General features: G+C 44.1%; 1 protein-coding gene across 1 annotated transcript in view; it reads right to left on the bottom strand.

Annotated features, from left to right (window-relative positions):
• Nucleotides 1-762: 762 nt before the first annotated feature.
• Cfap58 (cilia and flagella associated protein 58) overlaps nucleotides 763-24,401 on the bottom strand; it is a 102,973-nt gene continuing 79,334 nt past the window's right edge. Inside the window, exons 16-18 of the mRNA XM_005063479.4 lie at nucleotides 8,202-8,321; nucleotides 5,921-6,054; nucleotides 763-1,463 (exon numbers count right to left, since the gene is read on the bottom strand). Coding sequence (XP_005063536.1) covers nucleotides 1,352-1,463; nucleotides 5,921-6,054; nucleotides 8,202-8,321 — 366 coding nt within the window. The 3' untranslated portion in view covers nucleotides 763-1,351. The remainder of the gene's footprint in view (nucleotides 1,464-5,920; nucleotides 6,055-8,201; nucleotides 8,322-24,401) is intronic.

Here is a 24,401-nt window from a genome sequence, read left to right on the forward strand (position 1 = left end):
TCATGCTCCTGATGATGGGAATCACAGTCATGAACATTCTAATGCTTCACTTACATTGCGTGGTAAGCGTTCTTGTCAGAACCACCAACCCTCAAATAATGACTTATTATTAATCATGAAAGCTTAGACTGAACTAGCTCTTACAACTTAATTAACCTGTGCCTATTAATCTATGTTGTATCACATGGCTCAGTTACCTTTCGTCTGTCCCGTATGTCTGACTTGTTCAATGTGCTGTTGGCATCTCCCTCTTTCTTCCTCTCTTTCTGCTGGAAATCCCACCTGTCCTCTCCTGCCTAGCTATTGGCCAATCAGCTCTTTATTACACCAATCACAGCAAGACATCTTCACACAGTGTACAAATATCCCACAACAGCATTGTTCTTGGTCTTTGCCAAGAGACTTGCCCCTAGGTAATTTAAAGAACTGCAGAAATCAACTTATTGTAGGAGAGATGGCCACGGTATTACTGAACGGATATTTAAAAAGGTGACGGTGGACTGATGACCACATAATTGTGGCTATGATGAAAAGAAGTCGCAATGGACTCTGTGGCTCAAAACGCTGTGGCAGCCTGAGAGCCAAGCATACGGGTGCTAACGAACCCCACTGTCAAGCACAAGGCCTCCAAGCATGGCCACCAGCCCTTTCTCTTCAGTCTTGGGTCCTTCCACTGGAATCATTATGTTAAACATTCCCCTCAGTCATTTTAAACATTAATGACATGCTCTACCAAAGCAAAGATCAAAATCTCTACAAAGATTTTTTTATATGATGAAGTATTTATTGGCATTTCTCTTCAGAATAGATTTTCCAACCCCAGGCCTGAAATGACATCCCCACATGGAAGTCACTCTCAATATACACTTTCTGAAGTCCCAGTAGTGTGTCCTGTTTTCTCATCTCATTCAATGACTTGTTAATGAGGAATAATTAAAATAGATTTTCACTAAGAAGATATGAGGGCATGTACTGCATTTTTACATATAAAATATTTTGTACATACAAAAATCTTCAAGTGCTCAAATATCTATAACAGAGAAATTAATACCCAACGCTTCATCCATCCCGAGTTTCTAAATCTGGTGCATTTCAAGTCAGTCAATGGGACTGTAACAGAAGATCAGCTTCATGCCAAGGGCCAGCCTAATTAAAAACCTTCAATTATAGTCTGTTAATGTCCATGCTTCAAGTACGGCATCATCACTCTTACATACAGGTCATTGATAGTTGTCCATCCCTTCCCATTCTGAAGAGCTGGACACCGGCTTTTCTAGATATCTGTGATCTGAGGGATTCAAAGGCAATTCTGTCACAATGTTCCAGCGCAGATTTCTTAAGCTGCTTCCAGTTACAATTTCACCTTGGATGTCTGGTTGAGGGGAAATCCACCCCCAGTAAATCGAGGGCCAGACTGCTTAGACCCTGAGAAGACGTTGTTCACGGATAATCTGTCCTTGTTTCTGTAAGAGAAAAGAGATGATTAGCTTCCCCAACATCCTTCTCCTCTTCTAAGTTTCATTCTCTGTGAGTTCCTAGGGTAAGCTAGCCACTGAAGACAACTGATTAAAGCCTCTGGCTGGAGACAAGGTGGTTGGGGAGATCTAATTAGGTGTTTTCTGATAGCATGTAGACTTATGGGGAGACAATTAGTTATGAAATATATACCGCTATTGGTGGTCCAAATATGGACAGAGGACCTCATTATAGCTCAAACACTGTGGCTTCAATGCTCTCTGACTTGTAATGATCATCCTGTTTTAAAAATATTTGTTTAGTTCCAAAGATCAGTCAGAAGACTCTTGGCTCAGATACAATGACTAATTAGTCATTTATCACCTGGTACATTTCCAAATTCTCGTGGAAAGTTAAAAATATTTACTGAATGTATAGTATCTTCATCAAACTTGAACATCTATAAAATACAAACTCTCCTATAATTCCAAGCATGCAACAGAAATTACTAGAAATAGTTTAAGATACAAGAAAATCTGGGGAAATTTAAAAAAAAGATGGTATTTTTGGTAATAGATAAAAGGAATTCTGCTTACAACAAATCTACAATGTATTTTTTCATCTGCATCCCTTTCACACATGTGAATACACATACACACATATACACACATGCACAAATGCACATATACACACTCATACATATACATCCACACATGCACACACACACACACCCCTTTCCTGCATATTTACACAAGTTACCTATTTTGGATTAAAAAGGATAAAAATTAAGTGAACTTCTAAGACCAAAGTCAAATAGATGGGCCAAAATCACATGACTGATCTTAGAGGAATGAATACTGGCTTGGCGGAAAGGAACTCATCTTTGAAACTACAGAACAGCATAAGAAGTGGAGACTGGAGGAACCGGGTGGGAGGACATGGGTGGAACCAGTGGCTGGTGAAAAGTGTGTCTGAGAAAAATGAAAGAATCCAAAAGGCAAAAATGATATGAGATGCTATTTTCTAAAGGGTGTGTGTTGTGTGTGTGTGTGTGTGTGTGTGTGTGTGTGTGTGTGTGTGTGTGTGTGTAGAAAATCCATCCGCAGGGCAGGGAAGGCTCTGAGTTATTCCATTTGGAAAGAACCTGTAGAGTGATGGTTAATCAACTCAGCTGCTCTTAGTAGAATTGATTTCATTACTGTGAAAACCCATCCTCCATAAATAGGACAAAAGCTGTAGCAAAGAGGATTCCTTCCCGGACTTTGGCAACTTGTCTAGCTCCTGACTGGTGTTAGATGCAGGCAGTCCTCACTCCCCCTTCCCTGCACCCCCTTGCCTTAAATAACCTGAATTTTCCTTTCTGAAGGAACTTAAGCATAATGCTTCTGGCTTGGTCTAAGCTGACTAATGGGAATACTGTCTCCTCTCCATTATCTGCTCAATGTATTTATAGGCCATTATAATGACTCCCTGCAGCCTTCTCCCCCCAGTCTAAAGCATCTCAGCACTTTTGTTCTTGCCTTTGCATATCTTCCCGAGCACCTTAATCTTTTCTGCTGTGTTCCTATGAACTCTTCTCTCTGTCTGCTGACTTATGGATGCCTCAACTTAAAGGAGCTTTCAAGGAAGCCAAGCCCAAGTCAGAGGGCTGCGAGGGAGGACCAGCGGAAGACAGGCGAAGCCAGAACTCGAAGAGCCACACTAACCATCAGAGACCTCGGCAACAGAGGAAACAGCTCTGGAGCTAGCAACTGTGTGTGGTATCCAACACCATGAATGCAGCTGCTGCAACCAAGGCACAGGATTTTCACTGGTTTAAATTTGTTTGCAGCAGCCGTTAAGTTGGGCTAAGCCAAGAGAGAGCAGCTCATCCTGCTGTATCCAGGAAACCGCAGACTAGCCAGGAAGGCCACGGAACCTGAGATCAGGGGCCAGAGAGGCTGGCTTTGTGTAAAGAGACTTGATGCCATGCCTGGTGGCCTGAGGTGGTTGATCCCTAGGCTTACATGGCAGAAGGAAATAACTGACTCCCATAAGTTGTCCTCTGACCTCATTCCCTACACCATGGCATGGCCACCCTCACCCCCAAACCTCTGCACGCGCGCGCACACACACACACACACACACACACACACAATAAAAATAAATAAATAAATAAATGTGACTTTTTAAAGAGGCAAGAGCAAGCAGCAAGTACAGCAAAACGTGAATTAGTTTTATAAAGATGACAAACCATTTAGCCAAGCTGACTGCTTAGAACTGCGTAAACTATACCACCAGTCTCAGGTGGGGTGTGTGAACACTTAGAGGCAAGAAAGATGATTCCCCTGTATCAGAAAGAAGGTGTCAGAGTGTGGCCAGGCTTCTATCTTTAAATCTAAGCATTATGTTTTACTTGTCATCACAAAATGGTGACAGCATTCACGTGGAGGGCAAGTTAAAATCTTCTGAAGGTAAATCTGAATGACTCCAGGACTTTTTCCTTTGTTTAAAAAAGTTTATGTGCAAAAAAAAAAAAAAGGTTAGGTGCCAGGTGGGAGGGGGAGGGGGGCGGCGGCGGCAGCAGCAGTGGCGGCGGCACCGCCCACCTTTAATCCCAGCACTGGGAAGGCAAAGACAGGCTCTCTGTGTCTCTGTGAGTTCATGGCCAGCCTGGTCTACAGAGCAAGTTCCAGGATAGGTTTCAAAGCTACACAGAGAAACCCTGTCTCAAAAAACAAAACAAACAAAAAAAGTATATGTATAGATACATGGGAGGGGGAAGAAAGGATTTTAAGAATCTCTTATTGTCAGGGTGTGAGCTCAAAAAACTTGATGATCTCAGAGCTTGACCCCTCCACACGAGGAACCAGCCCTGCTGATATTTCAGCAGCACAACCTCAAGATCCCAGAGGTGGTGTGAACCATCTGCTCCCATACCATGTGATCTAGTTAAACCCTAGCATTTCCACTTCAAGACTCCCTTACCTCGGATGGTTTCTCTCTTTCCTCCTCCTCCTCCTCCTCCTCCTGTTCCTCCTCCTCCTCTTTCTTCTTCCTCTCTCTCTCTCTCTCTCTCTCTCTCTCTCTCTCTCTCTCCCTCTCTCTCTCCCCCTCTCCCTATCCCTCTCCCTCTCCCCCCCTCTCCCCCTCTCCTTCTCTCCCTCTGTGGTTCTGGGCTCTGAAACTTCAATGTGCTGAAATCCACCCAGGAAGTCTTGAGTTGCAGATTTCTGAGGCGGATCCAGATATCAGAAAGCGGGGCTGAGGACCCTGCATGTTTAGTCAATCTCACTACGGATTCAGATAGTCACAAGACCCACACGTTAGGACAGACTTCTCTAAATCATGGCCGTATTTCACTCCACCGAGAAGTTGGCATCTAAATGTGGACCAGGGGAATATCCTGATTTACAAGAAGGGCAGATTTTTACTGGCAAATGAATTTGCATCCAGTTACTTTATATGCTGTTTGCTGCTAACGGATTGTAGGCAGATGCACTCAAACCATATTTCACGCTGTCCCTGAGATGTCCATGCAGATGAAATACCAAATATGACTTTCAACCCGTAATGGGAGTCATTGTGGAATTAGTTGGATTAGCTTTGGCAAGGCCACACGATCAGACCAAGTTTCAAACTTCCTGACTCAACTGGGCTCCTGCCCTACCCCCTGGGCACAGGAAAATGACAATAACACAGCAAAGGGAACTTGCGCTTCCCAGAATTTGGGCACCCCCAACTCCCAAAATGTCAAGCTCAGCATTTGCATCTTCATATCCTTATCTCCTGGAAGAGAAGCTGAGACCAACACTCCACCACAAATACTCTAGTCAATGGCCAGCATGGATGATCACAGACAGTCATGTCTAAAACATAGCATGTGTTCCCAACCACAGCGGTGCTCCTGCATTACGAGAGACAACAGCCTTTCGAAGTCCTGCCCCCTCCACAAAAGTGTTTATGGTTTTAACTGTGAAGAAGCTTTAGCCTAGAGAAGTCTGGTTACTGAGTCCCATCTGCAAGCAGTTATTGCCTGGTTGTTGGCAAACCTGGAGAACAGTGTGTGCGGCAGAGTATGGGATGCCCCCCTCTCCCATCTGCCCCCTGTTCAGTCCACCTATGAGCAGGTGTTGGTGGATCCCTGTTAGGTTCCTAACATAGGAGAGATCAACATCAGATGAGACATCAGTTCTGATATGTTACGAACTTCTGGTTGCTTGCTCCATGACTCAGTTTACCCTACTGAGATTGGCAGCTCTGAGAAATTCATCAAACTTTTTTTTTTTTTTGGCCTGGGGGTCTCACTGTGCAACCCTGGCTGGCCTGGGACTCTCTATGTGGACCAGTCTGGACTTCACAGAAGTCAGCCTTCCTCTGCCTCCTAAGTGGTAGGAGCAAAGGCCACCACTCCCAGCCTCCTCAAACATCTTTTCTAAAACAGACAGCAGACGTAACGAGTTCAGAGCAGCTGACGGAGTCTTACTTCTGAATGAGTTCTTTGCGTTTCTGAGCCAGGTATTTCTTCTTTAATGTCACCAGTTCATTGCCAAGTCTCTCGATCTCATACTTGTACTCATGGCTCTGGGATTCGTACATATTCAACTCTGATGAGAGAACCTAACATGATAAGCAAAGCAGTGTTAGCAAAGGATGTACAAGGAGACCGTATCATTTTCCGAAACATCTGTTTTACCCTGTTAGCAACCATCCCAGGAGCTAAAGGTGCAGGCCATTGTGCCGGAATAACAATGGCTCAACAGCACACTTCCGCAGGCCCAGAGTCATTACCTAGTTGTTAATCTGGCTGAGGACCGGTGACTCATAATCAAGCGGCAAATGTAAATGAAATATCATGTCATGCTTAAAAGGAGAGCTAGCAGCAACGTTCAGATGGGTTCAGATAAACGGTGTAATGTGTTTCAGGGGAGCATTATAAGTGGAGACAGAAATACTCCTAGATAGACTGTCTGGGATAGCTCTTAGCCCTTTAAAATATACTCAAAAGAAAATACCACTAGGGAGTGAGATTCTGAGGATTACGGTAAGAGGCCTTCTGAAAGCATCTCACCAGCCACCACTAACTAGGTTTTCAGTTTATGTATATGCCAGGGTGGTTGTTCTGCTAAATGTCTATCATCATTGGCATTGCACGCTCTGGGACTATTCCCTGGCTCACTCTATCTCAATAGTGGGACACTTTAGTTCTTAGAAGCAAGGAGCTGGGATCTTAATGTCCAATGCAGGATCTTAATGCAAGAGAGAGGCTATGATGGGAAGCCTGACCCCCACCTCTCTTCATGACTGGGTTCAGTGACTGCTAAGGGGTATGAGCTGTACCAGAGCAGGGATGTACTCATCCGAACAGGGCATAAAAGATGCCCAGTACTAGGGTGTGCTTCCGACCAGAATCCAGGCAAGGAAAGGCAGCCAATTGTTCTAAGGGGCATGTACTTGTTGCTTTGGAGGTGTTCCTAGAAGAAAGACCACTGCTTTGCCTGCTTGTTTCTGAACTCTTTCCTCTTAATTGTTGTGAGTGTGATTGTGGCCATGTTGGCTGCGCAGAACAACATGATTTTCATGGTGAAAGAAAACCTGTCTCAGTGGTTTGATTCTTGGGGACAAAGAGCCTGTTTTGAGAATCCAGATAATGGCATTGCTCTGTGGGACCTGCTCAGAATACACAACCCTCCCACCCCCTACCTCCTCCATCCTCCCCCTACCCCCATCCCTCTGCTGCAAGGTGTTGGCTTTTATTCTGAGCTGAAGACAAGAGTTTCTTAGGTAAAGGACTGCTGTAACACACCGCCCCTTGGGGGCCATTGAGGACTATCCAGAGCCAACTGCGGGGAAGACAAAGGAAGTGAATATGTTTCTAATTTATCTCGTCCTGAGAAAACAAGAAGAAAAAAATTTTGCTTGAAATATTCAATTGTTTCAAGAAACAAAAGTAATCAAAACTGTGTGTGCCCTTTGCAAAATTCAAATTATGTCTCATGTGAAATGAGCACTCAACAGTAATCTGAAAATTAATATTCTAATTAGATTGGTTTCTTCTGTCCTTTTACCTAAAGGACACAGTATTATAATGTCTTGTTTATGCAAAGATTAAGCCTAAACTCATAGGTTGCCACCTATTTTATCCCCAATTATCACCCTTGTGGGGCAGGTAACTGCCAGAAGTTAGTTGAGCTGCACAGGACACCACAGATGTGTGTGCAAGCATAAAACTTCTCTGGTATTCTAAGAATAGTGGCTGCTCACTCAGGAGACAGAGCTGAAAACACAGCTTGAAGATGGACATTTTTTGAGAAAGCTTCTATGAGGCACGCAGAACAATAAAATACTCCATGTCTCCAAATCAGGCTTTTGTGTCACTAGGAAAGGAATTACGCCAACAAAAATTTTGCATGGTTTTATCTCCCTCCTTTCATGACTGTCTACGTGATAAACGGACATGAATCAAGGCCCTGGGTGGAAAGGAATAGCAGAAAGCTGCCTTGGTACAGAAATGTGCTTCAGTTTGGCAATGGGGTTTAACGTTCTTTTCTGCCATGGGAGCGGTCTAAACCATTCTGTGACCTTCCACGGCTTCTACCCTTCCTCAGCTTCTTCCTTACTGCCCACTCTCCTCCTTTTGGGACCACTGGAGTCCAGTGAACTCTGAGAAAAGCCGGTGTGGTGGGAGACTGACTCACTGAGCAGCCCCGGGAGGACCCTCAATGTGACCCGCTGTCCCAACAACCCAGAGCCGGGCCTGAGCCTACTTTCAGCTGCTTGGTCCTCTCCCGTAGCGTGTGCCGGTAGATCTGCAGCTGCTCTGCGGCCTCAGGGCCAGGCTGCCGGGCTAAGGCGTGCTTCAGTTCCACGTACAGCTTCTCTTTCTCCTGGGGAGGACACAGCCAGAAGCAGACATCAAACAGCAGCCTGTCCAATCGAGGGAGGGGACTGCGCCCACAGGGGCCCTAGTTCCGGAGCCCTCCTTCTAAGCTACCTGGCAGCTGTACACTGATTACATTCACTCTGGAGCTGTCACACCAACCCACCTTTCACAGGCCTAGGGTGTGCTCAGCCTCTGGAGTCAAGGGACAAGGAGCAAGACAAACATGATGAGCATCCTCTCTATCTGGACATATGATTGCGGGGCAGTGTTGGAGAGTCAAGCGGCTGCTGTCAGAGGAGGTGGGGGAAGGCTTGCAAAAAACCATCATTTGAATGTCCTCCCTAAACACGAGTAGACACTTTGCCCACACAAAGAGGGAAGAGATTATTTTTAGGCCAAAAATCCCATGGTGGAACAGGGTGTGGCTTTAAGAGTTCACGGGGTCTCAGAAGGAGTTACCTTGCAAGAGTGAGTGTAGGGGACAAGTCAGGAGGAAGAGAAAAGGGCCCAGATCACAGCGAGTCTGAGCTGTATAGGGAGCCACATCTTCTGGGGAGCTGGGAGCCAGGAATGAGCATGCCTGGGCTGTCTTCAGAGGGAGGAGAGCAGCAGCAGAATGAGCAGTCCTGGGGCCGCAGGGCAGATGAGAACAGGAAAAGCTGTATCTCAGGTCCCTTAGGAGCGAACACGGGTAGAGGTGAAGACGTTGCTTGGGGTGGAATCAGTGGGCTTTGGCGAGTGATCGACAATTGTGGAAGACAGGGACACAGTGACTGAGTCTCTGGTACCTGCCCCTGCATGTGGGAAGGGAGGGCCACAGTAGCAGAGGGAAGAGAGAAAAGCTGGAAGAGGAAGAGCTGTCCCAGAGGCTGCTAAGTAGACAGAGGTTGAGGTCACAGCCAGCCTGGACCATGCATACATCTGGGAGCTGGAAATGCAGCCCAGAATTGGGATGCCAAAAAGGGCAAGCTAGAGCACCCAGCTCCTCCAGACAACTAGCATACAAGGAATGGGTGTGGAACAGGGGGAGGGGAGGAAAAATGATGGGGACCAGCTCAGAGTCCCACAAAGCAAAGAAAAGCAGATGCCTTAGAAACGGGAGAGATGGTGTGAGCGCACATCAAATGAGATGAAGGGAAGAAACCAGGCAGCCTCAACAAACCTGAGGCAAACTGAAGGCAGCAACCAGCTGGCCTCACTGAGGCACACATGGAAGAGAGTATCTCAAGAAACACGAGGGTGGGGGGGGAGGTAAGGAGGTAGCTCAAGGGGTGGGTAGAGGCCCCAGGAAAACGAGGGCAAGCGTATTTACAGGACTAAAAGAAAGGATTTCCCAGGAACCAAATGTGCTCCTCACAGCCTTACTCAGACAATAAACAGGACAGAACTCTCCTTGGCAGCCTAGAGTTTAATTACTGGTGAGACGTTTTCAGATCCTTAACCTGAAGGTGTGACACTGAACACAGTGGGTTTCAGCATCATGTCCCAGTTCTAGACACACATTTGCATGGAGCGGGGTAAACGGCACAAGCATTAATGAAGGCTGGGGTGCTCATTAGTCTCCAAGCGCTCGGATTTCCTGTAGGTAATTATGCTAGCAGGAAACCCATGGTAAGTGCAAGCCTTCATGTTAAATGGGACACCCAATCACATGGAAACTGATCTCTCCCTAGAGTTATGTAACCTTGGTATTGTCACCCAATGACCTATTTTTAACAGAGCACAAACTTCATTTTTAAAATAGGAAAGATCCATTATTATGGCATCATTACCATTTGGTTTAGGTTTCTCCTTTCCCCTGACCAAATTTGAGATATTTTACTATAAAAACCTAGCTCAATCTACAGTCTAGTGTTTGTGGCTCCAAAATCAGGTGAATGGAATCAAGTGTCTCCATAAACACATACACCAAACAAGCAAAAAGTTGCCTTGTAAGACATTATTCCAGAAGCGACAAGGAAACGCGGAAGCCCATAATAAGGAGAACACAGACAAATAGAATTAGAGAGGGGTGGTCTTCCTTTGACATATAACCCCTCCTGTCACACCTTCCAATACAGTCTTCGCAGTAAATGGATACAGCAAGCAGAGAGAACGGCATCAGGAGGCGAGTTTATTTTCTATAGCCTCTTAACACCTTCTCTGTTGGAAAAATAACACTTCTGACAAGGCTCCAAGATTCAATTCGGAGAGGCTGAGACCTGTGTGGAGAGGCCCAGGAAACTGTTTTTGTTCATTTCTTTCAGCTCACCTTGCTTTCTTCCAGACACACGGAGGGTTGAAAAGTAAAGAACCCCATGATGATGAGGAGGAAACAATCTGGCTCAGGATAGAATGGTGTCTTGGCTGCAAAGACCATCTGACTCCAAGAGCCATGAACTGTTTCCCATGTGTAATGTTTTTCAATTACTCGTGCTCAGCTGGGAGTCAGGACACAGAAAAGGAAGTTTGGAAGAAGCAAATGCCGTTAACCTCAATTCAGAGGGGGAAATGTCAAAGTCAAAAGAGACTAATAACATCCAAAGTCCCTCCCCAAGCATGTAGCTATGCTGCTCAAGCATCACCTTCCCTACAATTCAGGGGCTTAAAAGACACACTTTCATGGAAGGGGCAGGGAACCGGGATCAAACCAATCTACAAAATTCCAAAGACTACTCAAAAACATCAATAAAAGAATCAAACCAAAAGGTAAATCAGGCCTAAACTAACCACAAACTAAATGTCTACGGAAAAGATGACCCAAGCCCTCCATCTCCTTTCCCACACTGAGTAGGTCCAGCCTATCCACCCATCTTTCGATGCAGAGTGAATGAAATTTTACTCTACCACATCCAGCTTTGGATCTCAGAGTTATTAAGCGAACCCTAATGGATTTGTCCTAAACATTAGCTGAGCGTGAGCTGGAGAGATGGCTCAATGGCTAAGAGCACTTCTGGCAGAGGAGCCAGATTCATCATTACACAACTGCTCACAACCACAGTCCCATGGAATCCAGTGCCTTCTTCTGGACTCTACTGGTATCAGCCATACACACAGGGCCCCTTAATACACACTGACAAAACATTCATACACATACTGTAAAAAATAAACCTTTGAAAAAAAGAAAAGGAGCTGGACAACTGGACAGAGAGGAACCCACGGGTGTGAAGAAAAGTGAGGGAAATTCCAGTAAAACCACCTATTCAAAAACCAGAGTTCTGCTGGGCGTTGGTGGTGCACACCTTTAATCCCAGCACGTGGGAGGCAGAGGCAGATGGATCTCTGTGAGTCGGAGACCAGTCTGGTCTACAAAGTGAGTTCCAGGACAGCCTCCAAAGCCACAGAGAAACCCTGTCTGGAAAAACCAAAGGAATAACATCAACAACAAAAACCAACCAACCAACCAAACAAACAAACAAACAACAGAGTTCTGAGAATTAAATCACCCAAGATAAGTGATACATATGTTGTGTTCGCAGAGGGTGGAAGAAATGCCAAAGGAGACTCAGGCACTGTCACTGAGGACGGAAGCAGGAAGAGTGTGGCCATGGCCAGTAGTGGTGGGAGGGTACTGACTGCCAGGCTTCAGTTTGTGCAGATTTGGGTCTATACTTACAGTGGAAAACCTGACTGGTGAAACCAAAGTGACATCTGGTCATCATTAACATTCTGGCCATGTGTGTCATAGAAATGTGTGTTTGGGGAGAGTGTGCGGGTAATTTAGATAAATATGGAGAGTTTGATGGATTGACGGTCGAAAGCACGATTGTCTTCCCATTTATTTCTCTCCTAACCCTCTACAAGGTCCAACCAAGCTCTTCAAACACTGTGCAATGGTGTGTATAATAACCCATTTAGAGACAAAGCATGCAATTCTATTATAAAGAAAATCCATCTTATGCAACAGAGACTCATTAGCTGTCCGATGTGTATTGTCTCCATAAGCCAGCCCCAGAAGAACCAGCTGTCTCATAATACATAGCCTGTCCCTCTTCATTAAGTCATATCCATTTCTCTTTAAACCTAGTCAATTAATTTGTCACTTGGTTAGCAGCTCCGTATGTCAATGAAACAGCATAAGAAAAATCATAAATACTTCATTTCCTCACGAACAAACAGTTGCATCTTTTGGTTTCCGTTTCTTATTTATTCAGAGTTTTTATAGTGTGCATCAACATTACTTGGCAGCACGCTTTAGTCTTGAAGTTATTTTATGAACAGCCATAGTGGAAAAAAGATAGACTATTCATACCAAAAGACTAGCTTTCTCTTTGACTGAGCTTATCTTGAGACTAACCACACTACTGTCATGCTAAAACTGGTATTCTCTTCCCTGACACTTCATCCCCTGTGTAAGAGAGATCACTGGGCAGGATTATAGAATATCTGGCTGCAAGAGGTCCCACCAACTTATAGTGGATAACCGACCAGATCTGCTAAGTGCACTGTTAAGAAATAACAGTGTATATGCCCAAAAGTGGTACTGCAAGGTCTTGAGGTAGGTTGATCCCTAATTTTCTGAGAAATTGCCATACTGATTTCCACAGCAGCTGTACAAGTTTACACTCCTACCAGCAACGGAGGAGTGTTCCCCTTTCTCCACATCCTTTCCAGCAAAAGCTGTCATTGGTGTTTTTTTTATCTTAACCATTCTAATTGGTGTAAGATGCAATCTCAAAGTTGTTTTGATTTGCATTTCCCTGATGACTAAGGGTATTGAGAATTTCCTTAAGTGTCTTTCTGCCATTTGAGATTGCCCAAAGGCACATTCACACCACATTTGCTCAACTATGCTCACAGCAACATTATTCATAATAGCCAGATCTTGGAAACAACCTAGATGCTCCTGAACTGAAGAATGTTACATTTATATAATGGAGTAAGAAACAATGACAACCTAAAATTTGCAGGCAAATGGGCAGAACTAGAAAAAACCATCCTGAGTGAGGTAATCCAGAACCAGGAAGACAAATATAGTATGTACTCACTCATAAGTGATACCAGACATAAAGCAAAAGATACCCAGCCTACAATCCATAACCCCAGAGAAGCTAGAACCCTCTTCCAGAAACAGAAGGAAGCAGATGCAGAAATCCACAACTAACCAATGGGCCAAGCTCCTGGAGTACAATTAAGGAGGGAAAATATGAATAAAGAGTCAAGACCATGATGGGGAAACCCACAGAATCAGCTGACCCAAACTAGTGAGATATCACTGATTCAGGTCTGACAAATGGGGATCCTGCATAAGACCAAACTAGACTTCCTTAATACAGGTGACAATGGTGTGACTAGGACAATGTATGAGGCCACTGGCAGTGGGTCCAACATCTAACTCTAATGCACAAACTGACTTAATGGAGCCCATTCTATATGAAGAAATACCTTGCTCAGCCTAGACACAGGGGTGTGGGGGTGGAGAGGTGCCTTGGTTCTGCTTCAACTAGATGATGGGACAGACTTAGTTGAGTTTCTAAGGGAAGCCTTACTGTCTCTGAGGAACAGATGGGAGGGAGAAATGGGGGGAGTGGGAGGAGAGAAAGGAGGAGGAACTGGAATTGGAATGTAAAAAATAAATTAATTAAAAAAGAAAAGAAATAATAGAGGCCAGGGAGACGGCTGGCAGTTCCCAGAGCAGGTGTGGCAGCCCATCTGTAATTTCAGCACTGGGAAAGCTGAGACAGGAAAGCTGAGACCCGAGTGAGACCGTCGTCAGGGAACTCTGGGTTCAACTGGTAGACCCTGCCTCAATGAGTAAGGTGGAGAGTGATCTAGGGAGACTATCACCTTCAGTCTAGACACATCACAGGTATGTCCATATATGTCCACATGCATTCAAACATGCATACACACCCAGGAACACATGTCGTACGTATATATACACATGAAAAAGAAAGAATTGAGAAAAAATTAACTACACTACTAACTTCAAATAATGCTGTCATCACTTGGTGGCAGTCCACAACCTGAACTGGAAACTCCGGGTAAGCAATCCCTCAGAGCTCAGGCCTCTATAGTTTACCTGACAATAAGTTGAAACTCTGCATTTTGAACAGTGAGTGCTATTGTAGCCACGGTTCAGAGGAAGAGGTTGAGCTGCTCTTGGGATTCCTTTACCTCCCCAGCCGTGGTCTTATGACCACTGTTTATATTCTCTGTCTTTTGCTTTGCAACTCTGGCTGGAAACAGAAGGAAGGTCACACTCAACACTGCCTCCGCACCTCCTCTTCCTCCGCTTGCCTACTCGAAGCAGTAGTCAACTGAGAGGAACTAATTTATTCTGTTTTCACCCCAGTCTGTGTTTGGCAAATACCAGTGCTTGATTCTGCTCACTCTGGAACCATCCATTTGCCCGCGCAAGAGTTGGGGATTTTTGCCTCCCCCACCTCAGTGAACTAGCCGATGTGCAGGAGACAGGTAGCTCTCCTCCTGGCTAAAGATGGACACTGATCCGCCCCACCAGGGCAAAGCTCACCCATGTGGACTCTCGAGTACCAACCAAATCCTCCAAGGACAGGTGTGTGAGCCCTCCTCTTTATTCTAGGCTTACCTGACAGACTGAAAATACAGTGAATTAAGACATGAAAATCCTATACCCACTGCTTCTGAAAAAACGCCTCTTTCACAGAATAGTCAGGAACAGAAATGCCGATTTTTCTGAACATTACCAGGCACCGGGTACAGTGCTAACTCCCACACCTGGACTTCGAGGTCAGAACTGTGACAGAGCTCTCTGCCTCCTTCACACCTACTCTTGTGTTCCTCTCATTTCGGGTGCTCAGTAGTTTTGCCCACTGCAATTACAGTGACACCCCTCTATGTACCCCGTATTTTACAGTATTCTTCAACAGAGGTATGGCTGTATTTGAGCTGAGAATTACTCTTGAATCACATGAGACCTTTGGATAGCATCCTTCAGTGGGCGGGGCTTGCACACTGCATATCGAGTGCCGGTGCTGTGAGGGTCAACCCGGTGAACTCAGTGTTTGCATTGTGTCTATTTGTGCGTAGCTCGGAAAATTACTTGATGTGCAACGTTGATCTCCTCACTAAACGGTTTTAGAGGTTTCTAATGGTTCTGTTTCAGACACATTTTTGAAATTCATATGACTTGTAAATGTATTCAAATTAACTGGCTCTGACAACACTACTTGAATGTGCATGTTCATACTGATGGTGTCAGTATGAAAATGTAAGGGTAAGTCTTGAGCTGCTTTTGTCCATTAAACAATGTGTTGACTTTTTAACAATGTTCTTAAACACAGAAATCCTGATCGCACTTATAACTCTCCCAGAATTAAAAGAAAAAGTATAATTTTTTGCCTCTTGGCTTAAAATGTATTTACTTTCTTGGTTTCAGTTATTTTTCTAATCTCCCTCACAACAATCCAGAATTCTTAATAATGTATAAAGGTAGATTTAATTTTTAAGCTAATTACCACTACACCCCCCCCCCATACAAAGGCAAGTCCAGAAAGAACACTGCCTAATGTATCTGGAAATGCCTGTTTTCGTTAGTAGGAAAATGAATTAGGAAGTCTGTAAACATATTATATTTCTGCATGGCTTTGGAAAAGGAAAAATAATGGCTGGTGTCTTGAGGCTTTCTTGTTTATTGGCTTTATAAGGAAAATGTCAGCAAAACTGAACCCTGGGCCCATTTTGTTTATGATGTCATGAAGAGGCAAAGCCCCCTAGAGGAGGTGAGGGATGCTGGAATTGGGGATGAAACAGAATTACACAGCCTCACTCCCTGTGAGCAGAGAACTAGTCTGTTACATCGTGGGTCTTGGCTTCGGATTTGGCTGAGTACGTGTCTTATGAGGCATTTGAGAAATCTGCATGCTCTGACCTTCCTGTTGTTTGCAACAATAGGAAAAATGCTTCTGATAAAACCAACACAAATTTTCAAGAAGGATCTTCCTGTACACAAACAAACATTTGTGAACTTCTGCACAAAGTAGATAATCCCCTAGACCAGCCTGCCTTTTGCTAGCTGAGGCTGCTTGCCCGAGTCACCTTTGAACCTTACTTAGCAATGTTTAGAGGAATTTGCTACCATTAAAACACGACAGTGTTGACTTTTCATAAACCAGTAAGGAAACAATCCAGAGGGATCCAAGGCAAGTAAGTATTTACCTATGCAAGATTCACAGAGGTAGAGAAGTCTGAAAGTGAAATTTACTGTCCAGTGAAGGAAAATCAAACAGCCCATTATAAAGACTAAGGTATGCCAGGTCCCCAAAGACACGGAAGGTGCACTGTGCAGTGCACAGACAGGTTTGGCAGCAGAGGTGACATCTAGCTGGCGGACCATGGGAGAGATACCAGGTATGTCTTACATATTAGTAACCACAATAACAGAAGTGTCGGGGCCCATAAAGATGGCTCCACTCCATCCTGACTGTAGGTCAGAGAGTTCAAAACTGTCCTTAGTAAGTCATAAGACATAAAGCTCATAGGCGTGGCTACAGTAGGATGTTTGATCTTGGCCTTAGGTGCCTTATCTGAATAAAAACAGACTTGGTCTGAGTTGTGGTTACTCTTGACCCTCAAGGCCCAGATAACGAGAAATTAAATAAAAGGTGTGGTTACAGAATCCTTGGAGAATTGAGGAAGAAAAGTCTGTTCGTATATTCGAAACCATATTCCCGTTTTCTGTTTTCTGTTTTTGTTTTTTTGTTAAGGTATTTAAGAATGGTGAAAAAATAAACTCGGCGTGTTTACTATTGACTGAATTACCCTCCTGACATCTATCCTGTGTCTCTGTTTTTTCTCTTAATGTCTTTACCTAACCTTTCTCCATCCACGCTCCCCCTCTCAGGTACGAACTGTGGGTGAGTCAGCAGGAACGGACTGCAACTCCAGAAGCACTGCTCCCCACACAGAAACAATTGGAACATTTGCATTTATGGACCAGAAAACACCTTTGCTATCAAAGGAAAGATTTAAGAGATAAAGCCCTTTGAAGTTAGTCCATTTGAAATGTGTCACTGCTCCTAGAAGATTGTTTCTAAAATATACCCAAATGCTATGCAGGAATTTGACACAGGGAAGGTAGTTGTCATTGATGCTCTTGTTAGACCCATGGCATCCAAGCTCATTGCCCTCCATATACGGTACCCACAGTTCACCATCGTCATAAACGACTTTTGTTTGCTCGCTCGCTCACTCACTCACTCGCTCACTCGCTCACTCACTCGCTCACTCACTCGCTCACTCACTCACTCACTCACTCACTCACTCACTCGCCCGCTCGCTCGCTCGCTTGCTTGCTTTTAATGCCAGTATTCCATGTGGCGCTCCTCTTGGGAATTTTGTTGCTATAAAGTTTGGCATCAGGAAGAGGATTAATGGGTCCCAATTCTCATAGCTGAGCCATTGGGTTCCAAACACAAAGTAATGGAAAAAGGGAGGGGGGTTAAAAAGGATTCATGGATGAGGGTCAGGACTCCATGGGTTTTGTTGTTGTTGTTGCTGTTGTTTAGTCATGTAAAGTTGGGAAGGAAAGATGGCTGGGGGGGGAGTTGAAAGAGAAAGTGGAGTGTGTGTGATCATGTGGGTTTGTTTGAATTCAATGTAATTGCTCCAAAGATTTCCCCCTGGGGGCTGTACAGATGGCTCTGTGGTTAAGAGCACTTGCTTTTCCCGAGGATACAGATTTGGATCCGAGCACCAGAGAAAGATGGCTCACAACTGACTTGTAACTCCAGTTCCAAGAGAGCCAACACCCTCTTCTGGCCTCCAAGGGTACACACACACACACACTACACACACACACACACACACACACACACGTAAGCCCTTAAGATACCCAGGGGAACTGTGGGGTTTGCTCTACTCTTTTTTTTTTTTTAAGAGATAAAACAGGTATTTTGAAGATTTGCACTAAAACAAACTCCTTGGGGGAATTCAGCACACACAGATAAGACGCAGCTAAAGGGGAAGAGAATCTGATTAAAACATTAAGTCACTCAACCGTTTTGAGAAAGCAAAACTGAAACTGAAGAACGCATGCCTAGTTGGCTATTGTTTTACTTTAAATGCATGTTTTAAAAGAGTTGACAAAAAGGAAATAAGAAAGCTTTCACGTGTAATAGATTTTACTGGGACTTTCGTTGTTGTAAGTTTGTTTGCTCTGGCTCTAGAGATGGAGCCCGGGGCTTTGAGTGTGTAAGGGAAGCTACTGGGCTGCGTCCCTGTCCCTCTGTACGTTTCGTGTTGAGACATGTCTCTCTAATGTACCTCGGCAGGCCTTAAACTCTGGATCCAACTGTCTCGGCCACCTCAGCAGCTGGGATTCAGGTCTGTGCCACTAACCCTAGGCTTAAAAGTAATTTTTGAGCCAGGCGATGGTGGTGCACACCTTTAATCCCAGGTGGATCTCTGCATTCAAAGTCAGCCTTGCCTACAGAGCGAGTTCCAGAATAGCCAGAGCTACACAGAGAAACCCTGTCTTGAAAAAGCAAAATAACAACAACCATAATTTTGATGAGGTTTGTTTCCCCCATAAAATTGAACTAAAATTATTTTTAAAACTGTCTCAGAACAGAATTTATACTGTAACTATAGCAGTGTATGACTTGGAACAAAAAACTAAGACAATTACTAATAGTCATAGTTATAACAAGCAATGAACCATGAGCTTATGAGATTTGAGTCATTTTAAACTATTAGATATTTGCAGCAATTTCCAGGGGATCTATAGATAACTAATATGGACATCTTCACTTCTATCCCTAAAATAGTATCTTATATGATTGTCGACTTTGTTTTCCCGAGTATAAAACAATGCTGAACTTTTTTCAAGCTTAAAACAATGCTGAACTTTTTTTTTCAAGTGTATTCCCCATTTTTGTTTCTTCTGGCCTGGCAGCACTAGACAGGGTAACTGTGGGCGTCTCTAAGGACATGCAGGTGACTCTGTCCGCAATTACAGGCAGTAGGAAGCCATTGAGAAATGTCTCTTCAGACGCCATTTCCCTCTTTTACAGCAGAGTAGCTTTTCACTATTGATCTGTAATTGTTTATATGTGCTGGAGAGATAAATTTTATGCCTTAACTTTCTTTATGATTTCCCTGAAGAAACAGACGGTCTTAATTTTAGTGTAGTAAGATTTAGCTATAATTTCTTTTATGGTTAATGCTTTTCGTGTTTCATTTAAGTACTCTGGCCAAGTGTTTTTAAAAGATTTCTTTTAGTAGAAATATTCAAAGGCTTCATTAATTCTTGCAAATCTCTTTCCAGCTCCTGGATCCTTAACATTATCTTCCATCTGCACTTATGCTGTGTAATTTGTTCTTTTCCTACCAGATTCTGGCTTGTCATTGACTTTGAATATAATTCCAACATTTTCCTGGCGACACCTGTGTTGACATCATGGCACATGACATCTAGTGTAAGGATTATAATTTTACCTGCAACTGTTTTGCATTGTATTTTCATTGCACTGTTGGATTGTAATGTGAGTGGATAATCCCACTGAATGACAGCTAACAATGCTGTCAACACAGGCAATTGAGGCTGGTAGAGAAAGGAGAGCAGGGACCAGGCTAACAGAAAGCTTGTTAGTGACTGTAAGTGATGGCATACTCAGCTCCCTGAACATTATTACAATTTGGGACAACTGGGCAAAGAATACTGTGAGGGGTGGGGGAGGTAAGAGAGGCCAGTCCACCCCTCACACAGAACCAGTGTTGCAGACAGGCCAGGCACAGCATACACTCGGCATATGCCACGTCATCCACTGGACACTGTGTTCCAGATGAGGAGGATGAAGCTAAGACCGGGTACCATTCCCAAGGGACACTACTGAGCAGTAGAGCCAACCTTAGAACTGAGTGGCTCCAAATGGAGTGGTTCTGGTTGGGATGAAAACGCGAATTTTCCTTGCTCTCAGCCACTACGTGAAAATGGAGAGCAATTCAAAGCAAAGCACAGGAGTGATAATGTGAGAATTTAAGAGCGTCCAGACAGCAGCCCAAGGTGGCTCAAGCCAGGGGGTGTGCAGGAAGGGTTATAACAGCTTGCTAGACTGAGAGGTGTAGGGAGAGATCTTACGTACCTGTAGCACTGACCATGGCCATTTGGGCGTGGTCACAGGTACGCAGAAGATGTGGGGGGATAAAGAGCTAAGAGGAAGGGGACTCAGTGCTGACCTTGGGTTCTTGGCTTCTCGTGTAAGTGTCTTCTTCCTAAATAAATACCATATGACATCCCTATCCTGGGCAGGCTAACTTTCCTCGATAGACAGGAGGACTGCATTTGTCTCTGAGGGTACAAGAGTCTATCTTTAATTCTAGGCAGTCGAGAGCTACAGAGGTTTCTTGGTGTTAATATTATCCTTATATTAATAGCACAATATATTATCTCCGTACTGCTCTCATGAGTTATTTATGGCATGAAACATATATAAGTCAGGGCATTTCAAGGACTGAGATTAAATTGCATATACCTATAGGTACTCTAGCATTTTCTTCTAACAGAGTGGGTTGTCTCAGGTGCTCTCGGATCATGGAGAGGATGGGAGTGAAGACAAGGCCCAGTGAGGGCAGGGAGAACAAAGCACAGGCTGCAGACGGATGCAAGAGTCCGTGTGGATGCAATCGAGGCGGTCAGCAACCAGCTGGGATGCAGGGAGAACGGAGGAGTCGGAGTGGCTCTGCATTTCAAGCTATGAAAGTTTAGAAAAGCTGTCACCCCATAAGTGTTCACAGCAGGCCAGGGAGAAGGCGATGCCAGGCAGAAGAGGGTGCCTGGGCTGAAAGAGCCGATAGGACATCCTCATGATGTGCAAGTACCAAGAAATCTGAGACCAGGATGCAAAGAGGCCAGAAAAACCATCATCTTCACGAAGGTGGTACCCGAAGCCTTCACAGAACAAGACCTTTGAGAGTACAAGCAGTGTTTGGGAATGTGACCTGGATAATGGTCACCACTGGTGAACAGGACAAGAAGGAACAAAAGGCAAAGGGAGAAGAGAGAGGAGTTAGATGGGGAAGGGAACTTCTGAGGCAGGGAGAAGGCGTTTGCAAAGGGAGTGGATAGCATCAAATTCAGCAAGCCTTGGGGAACAGAAGAAGCAGCTGTTTCCCATTCATTTAATCACGCAGTCTCCCCACCACTCATTGGCTCTCTTCACACACACACACACACACACACACACACACACACACACACACACTCGTGCTGCCCCGCGCACTGGGCTACATACCAACATTACCATCTCTGCAGCCGTAGCTACCCTCAAAGTCACCAGCTATCATTTATTAAACTGTTGCATGCCAGCCCCATTTTTTTCCCTTTCACGAATGGTATGCACCCCTTCTAATGAGTCTGCCATTCATTAGCTTCATCTTACTGATAAGAAAATGTGACCTGAACAAGAAAACCCAGCTCCCAGAGACTATTCCTTCTGTCATTCAAGGAATTCTGAGTCTAATGATGGAGAAAGACAATGGATCCAGGGTGTGCTGAGATAAGGGAAGTTCTTGACAATAACAAAGGGACCTTACAAAAACAAGAAGGGGCATCTCTGAACAGGAAAGGTCCCTGGCATCCCATAACACTCCATTACTTTCCAAGAGCTCAAGGAACTCCACTTCAAAGGTCCCCTGACTGGGACCACACATCCTTCTTCACCGAATCAGTCTCTCTAAAACTTAGATTTTTGGTGATTTATAAAGGAGTAAGATATAGGCTAAAAGTGTATTGCTGTGTTTCCAAAGAGAGGTAGTTAAGGGATACATTTCATTCAAACTCAGATTCTTTGGCTTGCTCCTCTGGCCCTGTCTAACTTCTCTGTCTTAGAAGTATTCCTCCAGACCTCCTACACCCTCCTGTCTAAAGTCTGGAGTCAAGAGTCATTCCAGGCAGTGAACTCCAACCTCCTCTCTCTGAGAGACACCCAAAGTAGGAAACACGATGGAAATTCTAGGACCATAGTTAATTTGACGTTTGCTATGAATGATCCCCTGGGGATTCATAAAAGACAAGCTGATGCCAATTACTTAAGAAACAGTAATTATGATAATAGCTAAGCGCCATTGAGCACATGCCCTAAGCTCAGAAGAAACCACTCTCTACACATCAGCAATGTGACCCTGTCACATCAATTCCACTTTGTAATTGAGAAAACAGGGAACCACTGAGCTAAGCTGTGTATCCAAGACCACACACCTATAAAGTACAAAGTGAAGACTTGAACCCAGACAACTGATCCTGTTTAGGGTAGAAGGGTTACTGGGAATTGGGCCCAGGGCCTCACACTTGCTGGACAAGTAGTCTATCATATTCCTTTTAACAGTGTTACCTATTTTGAGATAGGGCCTCACTCAGCTGATCCTGGAGCTCACTGTGTACCATTAGCAGAGCTTGAGTCTGCCATCCTCCTGCCTCAACCTCCCAAGTACCTGGGATTACAGGTCTGTAGCAGCAGGCCCAACTTTCCTTTATGATTTTTGCACCTTTTATAGATAGTACTTAGTCCTCTTCCTGCCTTTCGAGAGAAGCTCATGTATCATACAAGGACACTTAACCAGGAATGCCCACCCAAAACTTTTACAATCACAAAAAATGAAAAGAAAATGTTCTTAGCTAAATCACATCCCTTGAAAGCATGGATATAATAGAGATATACAATGAAATTATCTACAGCTTGAAGCGCATCCACATAGATACATCAAAGAAATATAATGTGGAATGGGTATAAAAGGAAATGAATAATGTGTGTCATATAATACCACGTGTAGATATAAATGTAAAATACATCAAGTACTCCTTTCTATTACTGGTAGGTACATCCATTTACAGTAAAAGTTCCAAAATATATGTGAGGCTCACACATCAAATTCATGATGGTCGTTGTCTGTAGGAAAGGCAGGGGAAATGAGGTTTTGAAAGGGAGAAAAAGAAGTCTTTACTTAATTTTTGGGAATCTATTCAAGCTTTAAATTTAGAAACAAATATGACACAACATTAACATTTGTCATTTGGGGCCAGGCACAGTGACTCACACCTTTAATCTCAGCACTCAAGAGGCAGAGACAGGCAGATCTCTGTGAGTTTGAGGTTAGCCTGGTCTACTTAGAGCATTCTGGGCCAGCTAGGACTATAGAATGAGACCCCGTCTCAATAAAAAAACTCAGGTAAAAAACCTTTTGGGGTTGCAGAGATGGCTCACTGTTAAGTGATGATCTGAATTCAGTTCTCAGCACCTGGAAGCACCTCACAAGTGCTTGCAACTCTAGCTCCAGGAGGGTTCTGTGTCGTGGCCTCAGAATACAACTGAATTCATGTGCATATACCAACTTGCAGACACACACATGCACAGACTTAAAATAATAAAGTAAATCTTTTTTAAATTTGCCATTTGGCATGGACATAGGGTATATATGTCACGTTTCTCTGTATTAACATTGTATCCAAACCTAAAACAATCACACACACACACACACACACACACACACACACACACACACACACCAGTCTCCAACCCCAATATTACATAGGAATTCACTATGTGTTATTCTAGAACTTCTGTAATATTTCTTAAAATTTTGTTTGCATATGCAGAAGGAACCTGGCCTAACTTTTTCAATAATAAGTTGCTAACACTGTCTATCATTCATGTTTACTTGTCATAGTGTAGTTACTGGCTCACACCCTTTTCTCCTTCATGAGATTAGCTCACACCATAGTTGAGGACCATTTATGTGCCTTTTGAATCATACAATAAACTTAAGACTTCGTTTTTGTTGTTTGCTAAATAAGTGAATGTATAAAGGGGCTAACTGCCGACTGGCTGGCTGGCTGGCTGGATGGATGGCTGGGTGGATGGATGTATGGGTGAATGGGTGGGTGGGTGGGAAGGTGGGTGGATGGATAGATGAATGGTTGGATGAGTGAGAGGGAGGATGGATGGACGGATGGACAGATGCAAGTATGCATGGATGGATGGTATACTAGTTTCTTATTGTTATAAAATACTCTGACAAAAGCAACTTAAGAAAGAAAAGAGTTAACATGTTTCAAAGTTCCTGATTATAGTCCATCAAAGAGGGAATGCCACCATGGCAAGAGCTTGGTTGAGCTGGCCACATCTTA

This window comes from Mesocricetus auratus, unplaced genomic scaffold, assembly GCF_017639785.1.
Source record: "Mesocricetus auratus isolate SY011 unplaced genomic scaffold, BCM_Maur_2.0 Super-Scaffold_4256, whole genome shotgun sequence".
Classification (NCBI taxonomy): domain Eukaryota; kingdom Metazoa; phylum Chordata; class Mammalia; order Rodentia; family Cricetidae; genus Mesocricetus; species Mesocricetus auratus.